Below are 16,392 nucleotides of genomic sequence, written 5' to 3' on the forward strand. Positions count from 1 at the left end.
CCTATGTTTGTCCAAATAACTTGGAAGTTTCCATATATCTCGTATAAAATTCAACCTCTAATTCTTCATAGATAACCGGTCAACGTTTATGAGTCAGTGTGCGAGCTGTCACATCCCGCTCCAGTGGTCCAGTCTGCCGGTTGTTCTGCTCTACTCTGGATCTTCCAGTCTGCAAGCTGTTAAGCTCCACCCCAGATTTTCAGAATTACCATAATTTCTTTTTTTTTCCCTTAACTTCAACATCAATTGGACATCTGCTAATGATGCGGTTTGAAGTTTAAAGGGCATGAATTTCAGCCCCTCAAAAGTAGCAGCCATGTAATAATCACTCCCATAAATTTAGCTTTTAGTAGTCAAATGGTTTTGTCTACTTTTTGAGTATATATGGTATTTATGTGGGGTGTAGAATATAGGAGCAAGGAAGTCATAGAGTCATAGAGATGTACAGCATGGAAACAGACCCTTCGGCCCAACCCGTCCATGCCAACCAGGTATCCCAACCCAATCTAGTCCCACCTGCCAGCACCCGGCCCATATCCCTCCAAACCCTTCCTATTCATATACCCATCCAAATGCCTCTTAAATGTTGTAATTGTACTAGCCTCCACCACATCCTCTGGAAAAAAAGGCCGCTGATGGAATGCCGTGTGCAGTTCTGGTCATCACACTATGGAAGGATGTGATAGCGCTGGAGAGGGTACAAAGAAAATTCGTCAGAATGTTGACTAGAATGGAAAGTCTCAGGTATGAGGAGAGGGCGGAATTTAGGTGAAAGTGAGGACTGCAGATGCTGGAGATCAGAGTCGAGAGTGTGGTGCTGGAAAAGCACAGCCGGTCAGGCAGCATCCGAGGAGCAGGAGAGTCGACGTTTCGGGCAAGAGCCCTTCATCAAGAATGAGACTTGTGGGCCAAGGGGGTTGGAGAGATGAATGGGAAGGGGTGGGGCTGGGGGGAGGGTAGCTGAGAGTGTGATAGGTAGATAGAGGTGCGGGGGATGGTGATAGGTCGGTGAAGAGGGTGGAGTGGATGCGTGGGAAGGAAGATTGGCAGGTAGGACAGGTCACGAGGATGGTGCTGAGCAGAAAGGTTGGAACTGGGTTAAGGTGGTGGGGGAGGGGAAATGAGGAAACTGGTGAAGTTCACATTGATGCCCTGGGGTTGGAGGGTCCCGAGGCAGAAGATTAGATGACTTAGATTACTTACTTACAGTGTGGAAACAGGCCCTTCGGCCCAACTAGTCCACACTGACCCTCTGAAGAGCAAACCACCCAGACCCATTCCCCTACTTTTACCCCTTCACCTAACACTACGGGCAATTTAGCATGGCCAATTCACCCTAACCTGCAGATTTATGGACTGTGGGAGGAAACCGGAGCACCTGGAGGAATCCCACGCAGACACGGGGAGACTGTGCAAACTCCACAATCTTCCTCCAGGTGAAGGTTGGAAAGGGAGTGGCAATGAAGGAGGCCCAACACCTGCATGTCCTTCAGGGAGCGGGAGGGGGAGTTGAAATGTTGGGCCTCGGGGATTGGTCGGTGCGGGTGTCCCGGAGATGTTCCCTGAAGCGCTCTGCGAGAAGGCGTCCTGTCTCCCCAGTGTCGAGGAGACCGCATCGAGAGTAATGGGTACAGTAAGTGACATGTGTGGAAGTTCAGGTGAAACTTTGTGGAAGGCTCCTTTGGGGCCTTGGATGGAGGTGAGGGAGGAGATGTGGACGCAGGTTTTTCAGTTCCTGCGGTGGCAGGGGACGCTGCCAGGAGGGGAGGGTGGGTTGTTGGGGGGTGCGAGGACATGACCCGTGGAGCTGTGTGGGGTGGGTTTGTTTGGAGCAGAGGAATTGGGGGAGTCTGATTGAGGTACACAAAATTATGAGAGGTATAAACAGAGTAGATCATCAGAATCTTTTCCTCATGGCAAATGAATCTAGGGCCAGAGGGCATAAGTTTAAGGTGAGGTGTAGATGGAGATCTGAGAAAACATATTTTCACCCAGAAGGGGGAGAGAAATATGAAACTTGCTACCTGGGAGGGTGGTGGAGGGATATACCCTCACAACATTTAAGAAGTCTCTGGATGAGTATTTTAAACACCAGGCATAGGAGTCTATGGTCAAGATTGGAGTGGTGCTGGAAAAGCACAGCAGGTCAGGCAGTGTCCAAGGAGCAGGAAAATTGACGTTTCGAGCAAGAGGGCCCAAAACTTTGATTCTCCTGCTCCTCAGATGCTGCCTGATCTGCTGTGCTTTTCCAGCACCACTCTCAGCTTGACTCTAATCTCCAGCATCTGCAGTACCCACTTCTTCTGCATTGGAGGCCAGGTGCGGGTCAATGGGATTGGTGCAGTTTTGGTGTTTGATGGTCAGCACAGACAGGGTGGGCTGAAGGGCCTGTTTCTGCGCTGTATGACTCCACCCTATGATTCCAACCCTTTTGTGAAGACCGTACTGTAATCATTGCTACGTCCGTGTTCCCTTTTGATGTTGCTGATTCACACACCGGTCTGCTCGTTGTGGAAGCCACTGCTGCCATATCATGACGATGTGCTGCTGAATCTCTGCCACTGTTTGTGTTAAACTCAGAAAGGGAGGAACTCATTCACTCAGCTCAGTTTCAGCTCCAGTGTCTGGCAATGAGAAGGCCCCTCTCACGGAGCTCTTACCAAGGTCTTTATGGATTACCGTGAGGAACATGCCTTCATTCAAATGCCTGCTGTCTAACTCCCTTGCAGAGTTCTGATGATGCATGTGATATTTCAACCCGCGGCTGTGAAACAAATTCTTTGTGCAGGATAATAACCTCCACCCTGCGCTTAGGCTTTTAGCTGACATGGAGCGGGTGAACGAGCTCCCTTTCCACGATGCGTTACTTGAGAAATCGGCCAACGCTTCCTCTGCTGAAAGCCCATGGTTAACCATCGATGGAGTGTGGCGTGGTGACTCAGTGGTTAGCACTGCTGCCTCACAGCGCCCGGGAACTGGGTTCGACTCCAGCCTCAGGTGACTGTCCGTGTGGAGTTTGCACATTCTTCCCCCCTCCCCCCGTGTCTGTGTGGGTGCTCTGGTTTCCTCCCACAGTCCAAAGATGTGCAGGTTCGGTAGATTGCCAATATAGTGTGTGCAGGGAGGGTGGGTTAGCCATGGGAAATCTACATTTATAGGTTTTGGGGGCGGGTCTGTCCGGGATACCCTTCAGAGGGTCAGTGTGGACCTCATAGGAGAATGGCCTGCTTCCATACTATAGGGAATTCATGAAGCGTTCTATCATAGACATCCTGATTTCTATACCTCCACAAGATCTGTATTCCCAGAGGAGCACGAGTACACTCTGACCTTCAGCCAACTGTGTAAGATTCTCACTGAAATACAGTGGGCTATCCTGTATGACCACGACAAACCTCTGACCAAATCCTCACTTGCTGTATATGTATCGCACAGGGCTACCTCCAATGCTCTTGAACCTGATGCCCTCGCTCAAGCGAAAAGAGGAAGGAGTTACAGAAGCAGACAAAGCTAGCTGTCCAACCCTCTGCTCATCTCACAGACATTTTCATTTTCTCGACGGGTCGTTGCCTGCCAAGTCAAAATGACATCCTGCTCAATGCGCAAACCAAGATAAGGTGATATGTGAATACGAGAGACAGCATCACATCGTGGTCTCGAGGAAGAGATCCTTGATAACTGTAGCCAGGCAGACCCAATGAATCTGGAGCAAACTGCACCAAAGCAGCGATTCACAGATTACAGTAAACTGCAACGTGGTGAGATGGAGGGAGATTGCACAAAACTAGTGTGAGGTGTTAGACACAGAGTAAAGCTCTCTCTACACTGTACCCCCCCTCCCCCCCCAATCAAACACTCCCAGGACTGGGACAGCACGGGGTTAGATACAGAGTAAAGCTCCCTCTACACTGCCCCCATCTAACACTCCCAGGACTGGGACAGCACAGGGTTAGATACAGAGTAAAGCTCCCTCTACACTGTCCCCCATCTAACACTCCCAGGACAGGGACAGCACAGGGTTAGATACAGAGTAAAGCTCCCTCTACACTGCCCCCATCTAACACTCCCAGGACAGGGACAGCACAGGGTTAGATACAGAGTAAAGCTCCCTCTACACTGTCTCCCATTGAGTACTCCAAGTGCTGACTCGGCAGCCACTTTTCTTCACGCCAGCGATGGTCAGGATTAACAAGACATTAACTTAATTTCGAGGAGAATTGTTGAGCTCTGTTCCTCTCCTGCTGTGACAGTGGGAGGCCACTGTTGGATTAATTGGAATGTGGGAGCAGGGTGTTCGAGAGCTCCTTGAGGAGAGTTCCGAAGAGATTCCGAGGCAATGGGATGAAAAGGAAGCAGTATTTTTTTAATGCAAAGAAGCAGCAATGTAACCTGCCCAGATAATCAATCATGTGCTGGGGCGTTAAGTCCTGACTGAACATGTAATGAGGTCTGGTCTGTACTTCACAGGCAGCTTTAGTCAAAGTCCTGTCGTGTTTCTAACTGAGCAAGACTTTGCAATGCCTCAAGCAAGCTTTCGACTGAGTTCGGCCCCATTGAGTCAGCAACGTTACAGGGCACCCCGTAACCTAGCGGTGAGGAAGGAATGATCACAGGAGACCCTAAAGTGGTGAGCACTGTGTCAGAATGACACAGAGAAACAGAGAGAGAGAGAGAGAGACAGATAGCGATAGAGACACAGAGAGTGAAAGGGAGAGGGACACAAAGAGAAGGCAGACAGTGAGATGGTGAGAAAGAGAAACACAGAGGGAGGATAAAACAGGAAGAGAGAGACTTAGATTCCCAACAGTGTGGAAACAGGCCCTTTGGCCCAACAAGTCTACACCAACCCTCCAAAGAGTAACCCACCCATTCACCTACCACAGATTCACCCCTGACTAATGCAACTAACTCTATGGGTAACTTAGCCATAACTAATTCACCTGACCTGCACATTATTGAACTGTGGGAGGAAACCGGAGCTCCCGGAGGAAACCCGTGCAGACACGGGGAGAATGTGCAAACCCCACACAGACAGTCACCCGAGGCGGGAATCGAACCCAGGGTCCCTGGTGCTGTGAGGCAGCAGTGCTAACCACTGAGCCACCGTGCTGCCCCTGTAAAATGCTCACATAGTCAGAGTGAAACAAAATGGCATCAGGACAGCAAAATGCAGAAACATCGTTAAGGGGGAGACACCCAGGGAGTGATGGTTTTATTTGCCCCTCACTGGCCAGGCCAGTATTTATATTCCATCCCTAATTGCCCAACGGGTAGTTGAGAGTTAGCCATGTTGCTGTGGGCCTGCACTTGCGGGTAAGGATGGCGACTTCCTTCCCAACAGGATATTAGTGAATACCAGATTTAATGACAAATGATTGCCAAATGCAAATTCCACCATCTGCTGTGATGGGATTTGAACATGAGTCCCCAGAGAGAGAGAGAGAGACAGAGAGAAGTGGGGGTGGGGGGGTGTGGTGGAGAGAGAGAGAGAGAGAGAGAGAGAGACACAGAGAAATAGTCAGGGAGACACATACAGAGTGATAGATAGAGAAAAATGTGGTAGAGAAAGAGGGGAACAGAAATAGACAAGGAAAGGTAAAGAAAGTGATAGATTGGGAAGTGTGGTAGAGAGAGACAGAGAAATAGAGAGAGAGAGACAGAGTGGTGGATAGAGGGAATGTGGTAGAAGAGAGACAGAGAGAGAGAGACATACGGAAATATACTGGGAAAGACACAGAGAGTAATGGGTGGGAAAATGTGGTAGAGAAAGAGTTGAGAGTGTGGTGCTGGAAAAGCACAGCCGGTTAGGCAGCATCCAAGGAGCAGGACAGGTCGACGTTTCATACAGAAGCTCTTCATCATGTAGAGAGTGACAGGAAGACACACAGAGAAATAGGCAAAGGAAGACACACAGAGAGACACAGAGTGATGATTAGAGGGAATGCGGTCGAGGGGGAGAGAGAAAGAGATAGAAAGACACAGTGAACTAGACAGGGAGAGAGTTAGGGCAAAAGACAAGGAGAGAGAGGAGACTATGACAATGAGACACAAAGTGTGAAACAAGGGGAGGGAAATTCACATAGCAATGAAGACAGAGAGGCTCAGAGACAGGACAGAGAGAGAGAGAGGGAGAACAAATGAGAAAGAGTGAATGTTGTCTTTGCTTTCTCATTAACACCCTCCTGGAAGAGAGAACGCTCCACAATAAGCCACTTTGAAATATTTTGGTCAAACCAAAAGATGTGACAGACAAACCAATCAAGTAGAGAGGTGTTCAGATACGCTGTCGAGAAAGAAATTATGGGATATTTCAACACGGTGCAAATGTATCAGATGCGAGCACCAGCCCAACATTGACTGGAATTGAAAACAACAAATGCTGGAGATCACAGCGGGTCATACAGCATCCACAGAGAGAGAGCGAGCTAACGTTTCAACTCCAGATGTCTCTTCATCAGACACATACTGTCACTATCACAAAGGACTTCAGAGACGAGAAGTTAAGCTGCATACATGCAAGGCACTGAGGAAATAACTCAAGTCTGGGGAAGAGTAAAGCTCTCCCTACACCGTCCCCATCAAACACTGCCAGGGACAGGGACAGCACGGGGTTAGATACAGAGTAAAGCTCCCTCTACACTGTCCCCCATCAAACACTCCCAGGACAGGGACAGCACAGGGTTAGATACAGAGTAAAGCTCCCTCTACACTGTCCCCATCAAACACTCCCAGGACAGGGGTAGCACAGGGTAAGATACAGAGTAAAGCTCCCTCTACACTGTCCCCCATCAAACACTCCCAGCACAGGGACAACATGGGGTTAAATACAGAGTAAAGCTCCCTCTACACTGTCCCCCATCAAACACACGCAGCACAGGGACAGCACGGGGTTAGATACAGAGTAAAGCTCCCTCTACACTGTCCCCCATCAAACACTCCCAGGGCAGGGACAGCACAGGATCAGATACAGAGTAAAGCTCCCTCTACACTGTCCCCCATCAAACACACCCAGCACAGGGACAGCACGGGGTTAGATAGAGATTAAAGCTCCCTCTACACTGTCCCCATCAAACACTCCCAGGATGGGGACAGCACAAGATTAGGCACAGAGTAAAGCTCCCTCTACACTGTCCCCCATGAAACCCTCCCAGCACAGGGACAGCACGGGGTTAGGTGGAGATTAAAGCTCCCTCTACACTGTCCCCATCAAACACTCCCAGGACAGGGACAGCACAGGGTTAGATACAGAATAAAGCTCTCTCTACCCTGTCCCCCATCAAACATTCCCAGGACAGGGACAGGACGGGGTTAGATACAGAGTAAAGCTCCCTCTACACTGTCCCCATCAAACACTCCTAGGAAAGGGACAGCACGGGGTTAGATACAGAGTAAAGCTCTCTCTACCCTGTCCCCCATCAAACGTTCCCAGGACAGGGACAGCACAGGGTTAGATACAGAGTAAAGCTTCCTCTACCCTGTCCCCCATCAAACGTTCCCAGGACAGGGACAGCACGCGGTTAGATACAGAGTAAAGCTACCTCTAAACTGTCCCCCATCAAACACTCCCAGGACAGGGACAGCATGGGGTTAGATACAGAATAAAACTCCCTCTACACTGTCCCCCATGAAACCCTCCCAGCACAGGGACAGCACGCGGTTAGACAGAGATTAAAGCTCCCTCTACACTGTCCCCATCAAACACTCCCAGGACAGGGACAGCACAGGGTTAGATACAGAATAAAGCTCTCTCTACCCTGTCCCCCATCAAACATTCCCAGGACAGGGACAGGACGGGGTTAGATACAGAGTAAAGCTGCCTCTACACTGTCCCCATCAAACACTCCTAGGAAAGGGACAGCACGGGGTTAGATACAGAGTAAAGCTCCCTCTACACTGTCCCCATCAAACACTCCTAGGAAAGGGACACCACGGGGTTAGATACAGAGTAAAGCTCCCTCTAAACTGTCCCCCATCAAACACTCCCAGGACAGGGACAGCACGGGGTTAGATACAGAATAAAACTCCCTCTACACTGTCCCCATCAAACACTCCCAGGACAGGGACAGCACGGGGTTAGATACAGAATAAAACTCCCTCTACACTGTCCCCATCAAACACTCCCAGAACATGGACGGCACGGTGGCACAGTGGTTAGCACTACTGCCTCACAGCGCCAGAGACCCAGGTTCTCTGTAGGGGTATGGGTGGGTTGCGCTTCAGCGGGGCGGTGTGGACTTGTTGGTCCGAAGGGCCTGTTTCCACACTGTAAGTAATCTAAAAACAGGGACAGCATGGGGTTAGATACAGAGTAAAGCTTCCTCTACACTGTCCCCATCAAACACTCCCAGGACAGGGACAGCACGGGGTTAGATACAGAGTAAAGCTCCCTCTGCACTGTTGAAGAAAATACTATGCAAAACTGTAGAACAGTGCCCTCTAGTCTGTCCTTTTCTGGCAAATATTTTCATTTTTCATTTTGACGTCATTGAAATTTGTAACTTAATGCAAAGTGGAGTCATTTCTGTCCTGTAGTCCATGCCCATGTCTATGTGTGTGTGTGTCTGTGTTTGTGAGTGTGATTGTGTGTGTGTGTGTGTGTGTGTGTGTGTGTGTGTGTGTGTGTGTGTGTGTGTGTGTGTGTGTATGTGTGTGTTTCCGTGTGTATGTGTGTGTGTGTCTGTGAGTGTGATTTTGTGCATGTGTCTGTGAGTGTGATTTTGTGTGCGTGTGTGTGTGTGTGTGTGTGTGTGTGAGATTGGTTGTGTGTGTCATCGAGTCATTGAGATGTACAGTACAGATACAGGCCCACTCATTCATGCCAACCAGGTATCCAAAATTAATCTGGTCCCATTTGCCAGTATTTGACCTCAATCCCCCTGAGCCCTTCCCATTCATATACCCATCCAAATGCCTCTTAAATGTTGCAATTGTACCAGCCTCCACCACTTCCTCTGGCAGCTCATTCCATTCACGATCCACCCTCTGTGTGAAAAAGTTGCCTCTTAGGTCTCTTTTATATCTTTCCCCTCTCACCCCAAACCTACTCTCTCTAGTTTTAAACTCCCCAACCATGGGGGCAAGACCTTGGCTATTCACCCTCATGATTGTACGAACCTCTATAAGGTCACCCCTCAACATCCTATGCTCAGTGGGTAATAGTTCCAGCCTGTTCAGCCTTTCCTTGTTGCTCCAACCCTGGCAACATCTTTGTAAATCTTTTCTGAACCCTTTCAAGTTTCACAACATCCTTCCAATAGGAAGGAGACCAGAATTGCACACAGTGTTCCAAAAGTGGCCCAACCAACAGCTGCAACATGACCTCCCAACTCCTGTACTCAATACTCTGACCAATAAAGGAAAGCATACCAAATGCCTTCTTCACTATCCTACCTTCCTGCGACTCCACTTTCAAGGTATGAACCTGCACTCCAAGGTCTCTTTGTTCAGTAACACTCCCTAGGACCTTACCATTAAGTGTGTAAGTCCTGCTAAGATTTGCTTTCCCAAAATGCAGCACCTCACATTTATCTAAATTAAACTTCATTTGCCACTCCTCAGCCCATTGACCCATCTAATCAAGGTCCCGTTTTAATCTGAGGTAACCTTCTTCACTGTCCACTACACTTCCAATTTTGGTGTCATATGCAAACTTACAAACTGTACTTTAAAGCTCACATCCAAATAATTTATATAAATGATGGAAAACAATGGACCCAGCACCGATCCTTGTAGCACTCCACTGGTCACAGGCCTCCAGTCTGAAAAACAACCCTCCACTACCACTCTCTGTCTTCTACCTTTGAGCCAGTTCTGTATCCAAATAGCTAGTTCTCCCTGTATTCCATAAGATCTAAACTCGCTCATCAGTCTCCCATGGGGAACCTTGTCGAACGCCTTACTGAAGTCTATATAGATCACATCTACTGCTCTGCCCTCATCAATCCTCTTTGAGTTTTTTGAGGAAGTAACAATCAAGTTTGTGAGACATGATTTCCCACGCACAAAGCCATGTTGACTATCCCGAATGAGTCCTTGCCTTTCCAAATACATGTACATCCTGTCCCTCAGGATTCCCTCCAACAACTTGCCCACCACCGAGGTCAGGCTCACCGGTCTATAGTTCCCTGGCTTATCTTTACCACCCTTCTTAAACAGTGGCACCACGTTTGCCAACCTCCAGTCTGCCGGCACCTCACCTGTGAGTATCAATGATTGAAATATCTCAGCAAGGGACTCAGGAATCACTTTGCTAGCTTCCCACAGAGTTCTGGGTACACCTGATCAGGTCCTGGAGATTTATCCACCTACATGCGTTTTAAGACATCCAGCTCTTCCTGCTCTGTAATATGGACATTTTTCAGCATGTTGGTATTTATTTCCCAAAGTTCTGAACTTTCCATATCCTTCTCCACAGTAAACACTGATGCAAAACACTCGTTTAGTATGGTGAGGTTCCACACATAAGCTGCCTTGTTGATCTTTAAAGGGGTGTGAACGTGCGTGTGTGTGTGTGTATGTGTGCATGCACGTCTGTGTGAGAGAGCCAGAGAGAGAGACCTGTGTGTTTGTGTGTGTGTGTGTCTGTCTGTGTCTGTGTGCATATGCGTGTGTATGTGTGTGTGTATGTGTGTGTCTGTGAGAGTCAGAGTGTGTGTGTATTTGTGTGTGAGAGAGAGAGAGAGCCTGTGTGTCTGTCTGTCTGTGTCTGTGTGCATGTGCGTGTGCCTGTGCATATGTGTGTGTGTATGTCTGTGAGAGGGAAACTGAGAGAGAGAGAGAGTGCCTGTGTGTTTATGTGTGCGTGTGTGTGTCTGTGAGTGAGAGTCAGAGTGTGTGTGTGTGTATGTGAGAAAGGATAGAGAGAGAGTGCCTGTGTGTTTGTGTGCACGTGTGTGTGTCTGTGAGTGAGAGAGAGAGAGGGCACATGTCTGCGTGTGTGTTTGTGTGTGTGTGTGTGTGTGTGTCTGTGAGTGAGAGAGAGCGCATGTCTGTGTGTGTGTTTGTGTGTGTGTCTGTGAGTGAGAGAGAGAGAAAACACATGTCTGTGTGTGTTTGTGTGTGTGTGTGTGTGAGTGAGTGAGAGAGAGAGAGAGAGATTGTGTTTTGGTGTGCTTGTGTGTGTGTGTGTCTGCGTGTGTATCTGCGTGTGTGTGTGCGAGTGTGTCTGTGAGTGAGAGAGAGAGAGTGAGCGTGTGTGTGTGTGAGAGAGACAGAGAGAGAGAGTCTATGTGTTTATGTGTGTGTGTGTTTGTGTGCGTGTGCCTCTGCGTATGCACGCGTGTGTGTGTGTCTGTGAGTGAGAGAGAGCAAGAGTGTGTGTGTGTATGTGTGTGCAAGAGAGACAGAGAGAGAGAGCTTGTGTGTTTGTGTGTGTGAGAGAGCCTGTGTGTGTGTGTGTGTGTGTATGTTGTATGTTGTGTGCGCGAGAGCCTGCATATGTGTATGTGTGTGTGGATGTGCACGCATATGTGTATGTATGAGAGCCTATATATAAATATACATATATGTATGTATGTGTGTGTTTGTGTGTCTGTGTCTCTGTAGGAGTAGCATTCCTCTTCTCCAAAACACTGTTGAGCAAACTATTGATTTGAGGATAAAGGGGTAAAGGAGTCTTCACATTAACACAATGATTGGGGAAGCAGACCCTCCCAGCACAGAGGGTGTCAGATTGAATTTAGGGCTCACCACTCTCGGAGCTTGCCTTGAACCTAGAGTGTTCCACCTTGGAGAGAGAGTCTCATCTGTTGGACAGTATCCAAGGAGTCATGGCACCTTCAGCTTCAGAATCCAGCTAGTGGGAAAGAAACCAACCCCCCGTCCCCCTCCCCCATTCAAAGCCCCCTCCTACAATTGACAGCCGTCAACGTCTCTCAGGTGTGCCTTATATTCTTTATTTTCGAACCATCCTGTTTCAGAGATGCATGGGGTAGGCGGGACTGCAACCAACTCTCACTCTGCGCCGGGGAGGCACCACCTTTGACCTTCCGTTGCCTGTCCCTTCCTGCGTCCCTCTCAACCCTCACAAATACAAATGGAACAGCTTCAGGATCTCTGCCTCGGCCGTTTCCAGGCTGGGCAGCGGCAGAGCGAAGGGGTAGAGTTTCTCTTGGAAGCGATGGAAGAAGGTGTAGAGATGGGACATGTCAGAAGCGCTGTAGAAGGACAGCTGACCCTCACCGTAGTCCAGGTAGAGCCCCAGCCTGTCGGGCCTGCCCTCGGAGCAGCACAGGGAGCCGGCACTATCCCGGGCGCCGTCAGCCGCGTGCACCTTCCCGTTCCACAGCCGCACCGTCCAGAAACCGTTGGCAGGGGTCAGCGGCACGTCGTCGTGCCTGCTCGCCATCTCACTAGCCACCCCGACGATCCAGCCGGCCATGCCGTCCACATCCAGCTCCCAGTAATGCCGGCCCCAGGCGAAACCCGCCTCCCCCAGCACCGCGGCGTGGAAGCTGAACCGCTTGGCGCTCTCCGGCAGCTGCTTGAACCTGGAGCGGCGCTTCACCATGGTGTGGTCTTTGGACAGCACTAGGCCGGGGTTGGCTGTGTCCGGGTCGAAGGTCATAGCAGCTGGCACTGGGGGCGCACACACACACACACACACATACACAGGGCAGAGACACGTCAGTCACGGTGAGAGAGTTTACCGCCACATGTAAAAGGTGCGCCGCGAGGATAGGGAGAGGTGCTCCACTTGATGGGTGATGGGGTCGTGAAATTAGTTAGGAACAGGAGTTAGCTATTCAGCCCCTCCAGCCTGTTCCACCATTCACCAAGGTCATGGCTGATCTGTGCCTAGCTCCATCTACCTGCCTCTGGACCATATCCCTCAGTGCCTTTGAGCACTGCACCTTGATCAATCCAAGAAGCCAATAGTGTTCCCAATGGAGCGTGCTTTACAGCATTATAACGTACAGGCCATGGCAGATAATCTAGGCACAGTAATGGTGCCCTCCACACACACACACACACACACACACACACACACACACACTCACAGTCGGCTACATGCACGCAGTCAGCTACAGATACAGACATACACACTCAGGCACAGACACACACTGACTGACAGACAGACACGCACACACAGATACCCCCAGTCGGCTACACGCATTCACAAAGATACAGACATACTCACACAGACACACACACACATTCAGACACAAGACACACACTGACAGGCACACACACACAGATACAGTCAGATACACACATTCACACAGACACAGACATACCCATACAGACACACACACTCAGACACAGACATACACTGACAGACAGACAGACACGTACACACACAGATACTCACAGTCAGCTACACACACTCACACACACACACACACACACACACACACACACAGTCGGCTACATGCATGCAGTCAGCTACAGATACAGACATACACACTCAGGCACAGACACACATTGACTGACAGACAGACACGCACACACAGATACCCCCAGTTGGCTACACGCATTCACAAAGATACAGACATACTCACACAGACACACACACACATTCAGACACAAGACACACACTGACAGGCACACACACACAGATACAGTCAGATACACACATTCACACAGACACAGACATACCCATACAGACACACACACTCAGACACAGACATACACTGACAGACAGACAGACATGCACACACATAGATACTCACAGTCAGCTACACACACTCACTCACACACACACACACACACACTCAGACACAGACACACATGCCGACACACAACAAACCGATAATGGCCAAATGATCTGTTTCCAATGAAAGCAAAACATTTCAGATGCTGTGGATCTATAGATAAAATGCTGGAGAAACTGGCAGCATCTGTGGAGAGAGAAACAGAGTTCACCTGAAACAGGCTGCCCATGGGGTGGAGGAGTGGCGGGGGAGGGGGAGGGGGGGTGGGGGGGGGGGAGAGAAGGTGGAGGAGATGGTCGTGCAGGGCGTGGAAGAACAGGTAATGAATGATCTGAGATGGCAATTCAGGGAAGTATCCTGCAGTGTGATATGTGGGCATGTGATGGCTGATGGGTTTGATTGATACAGGCAAATGGCATGGATTTGATGGGCCAAATGGCTTTTCTTCTGTGCTGTCAAGACCCTGCATCGCTCTTCGATGCATGTCAGGGGTTTGTTGGAGAGGAGGGATGGTGATCTTCAATGGTCTGAAAAAAGGTACCTTTGTCCCCATGCAGCGCTGCTCAAAGGCTCTGGACTCAGAGTGAAACCCAAAATGCTCCGAGGCAGAGACCAGAGTGCCACTGAGTGGCTGATAAAGCAGGTTCAATGGGTTCCTAGTGAGTTCAAAGGGGTTTGGAATCCAGTGGATATATGGGCAGACACGTGATACCATGGAAACAGATGGGCGTTTGATCCTATCCCCCTGTACTGAATGCAACTTTATTTTTATTAGTTAAGCGTTGAGTGGGCTTCTGGTCTTATATTTAACTTCACTTAACTGGACGTAACACTGTAGGATTGCACTGGCATTTACAACGCTCGGTATTAAATAGAAATACACCTGCGTCACAATGCGACAGACATTCGTTTGCCCTGAGGCTCTCTTTATAAACTTCAGCTCGGAATAAACCAGAATGGTGGCACTTAAACCTGCAAGACGATGGTGTCGAGCTGAGTTTGACGTGGCGTGCTCGCTACGTGAGCGGTGCCCCGGGAATCCACAAGACCAGAGGAGTTACGTACCTGGGCTGATGACGCTCAGCATCTGTTTCCACGCTGCGTACTGAAGAGGGCCCTTATACTCTCCCAAATTCAGCTCAGGAGGCTGCAGGATCGGCTCGTTGTGTAAATCAGTCCTGAGAAAGGCAGCAACACGATTGGGTAAGTCATCACTGCAACATCTCCTCACAACTGGAATTGTATTTCAATGAAAGCGCAGAGCCTTTTACTTATATTATTCAATCATGGTGACGGAGGTATCACTAGCTATGTGGCGATGCAGTCACTTTAACAAGGGTATGGTGTCTTTGGGTTTTTTCAAGAGGGGTTGTAAAGGCAGAGGTGCCGAAATGTCTGGAAATGTCTACTTTAAACAATGGCAGGGGAGTGGCCAGTTCTTTCATTCAGACATTTCTTTCCAGTTGCTTTATTTGTAGCATGCAGTCAGAAGCTGCTAAAGTACAAATAAGGTTGCATGCTTCAGCAGGTGACTCTTGACTGGCTTCTGTCTCTGAAATCCTTCTTTCCTGTAAGGACGCATACTTGTTTAGATTCCCTACTTGGGCCCAACCAGTCCACACCAACCCTCCAAAGAGTAACCCACCCAGACCCATTTCCCCTCTGACTTATGCACCTAACACGATGGGCAACATAGAATGGACAATTCACCTGACCCGCACATCTTTGGACTGTGGGAGGAAACCAGAGCAAACCCACGCAAACCTGAGCAGAATGTGCAAACTCTACACAGACAGCCGCCCAAGGCTGGAATCGAAACTGGGTCCCTGGTGCTGCAAGGCAACAGCGTTAACCACTGAACCACCGTGCCACCCATTTGGATTTACCTTTTCACCAAGGGGTGTGTTGATGGGATGTTACTGGACTGTAACAGCTCCTTAGTTAAGTTGGTGTATCAGGACATTTTAAGTTTTCCAATGGTTAAGTCACTTGAAATTTGGTTTTCTTTTGTATGTGTTTCACTGTAGTGTTTGAATAAATTCTGTTTTGCTTAAAGCTGAGTGGTTTGTCCAGCTGCATTGCACCTGGAATATCCACTCCACATCTGCCTTTAACATGAGAAAAAGTTAGGTGTGGGCTATCAAAATATTTTGAGGGCGGGGGGGGGGGGGGGGGGTCTGCCCTGGTCCATAACAGCTGCCCCCATCTCCAAATGCCCTTGGAGAGATTGGCTTCCTCGGACTGTTTCAGAGGGCAGTTAAGAGTCAAATACATTGCTGTAGGCCTGGAGTCACATGCCAGACAGGCAAGGGTAACAGGTTTCCCTTCCTGAAGGACATTGGTGCCATAGAGTCCCTACAGTGTCAAAGCAGGCCATTCAGCCCATCACCGACCCTGTGAAAATCATCCCTACCCAGACCCATCCGACTACGCTATCCCCATAAGCTTGCATTTCCCATAATCCACCCTGGGCACTATGGGTAATTTTAATGGCCACCCCACCTGACCTGCACATCTTGGGACTGTGGGAGGAAGCGGGAGCAGCCGAAGGAAACCCATGGGGACAACACGCAGACCCCACACAGACAGTCATCCAATGGTAGCAGGGAACCCAGGTCCCAGGCACCGTGAGGCAGCGGCACTGCCCACTGCGCCAGCACGCCATCCCGGGTTTTACCGAGCAGGATTCCCCTTTTAGGAAACACCAGTTATCATTGCACAAGCTTTCTGCCCACGCCAC

At 49.5% G+C, this 16,392-nt stretch overlaps 1 protein-coding gene across 1 annotated transcript in view; it reads right to left on the minus strand.

Moving 5' to 3' along the window:
* Positions 1–11,873: 11,873 nt before the first annotated feature.
* The window catches only part of LOC140455153 (zinc-binding protein A33-like), a 32,475-nt gene continuing 27,956 nt past the window's right edge, over positions 11,874–16,392 (minus strand). The window contains exons 5-6 of the mRNA XM_072549852.1: positions 14,718–14,830; positions 11,874–12,576 (exon numbers count right to left, since the gene is read on the minus strand). Of these exons, the coding sequence (XP_072405953.1) occupies positions 12,023–12,576; positions 14,718–14,830 (667 nt within the window). The 3' untranslated portion in view covers positions 11,874–12,022. The remainder of the gene's footprint in view (positions 12,577–14,717; positions 14,831–16,392) is intronic.

This window comes from Chiloscyllium punctatum, chromosome 30, assembly GCF_047496795.1.
Source record: "Chiloscyllium punctatum isolate Juve2018m chromosome 30, sChiPun1.3, whole genome shotgun sequence".
NCBI classification, from domain to species: domain Eukaryota; kingdom Metazoa; phylum Chordata; class Chondrichthyes; order Orectolobiformes; family Hemiscylliidae; genus Chiloscyllium; species Chiloscyllium punctatum.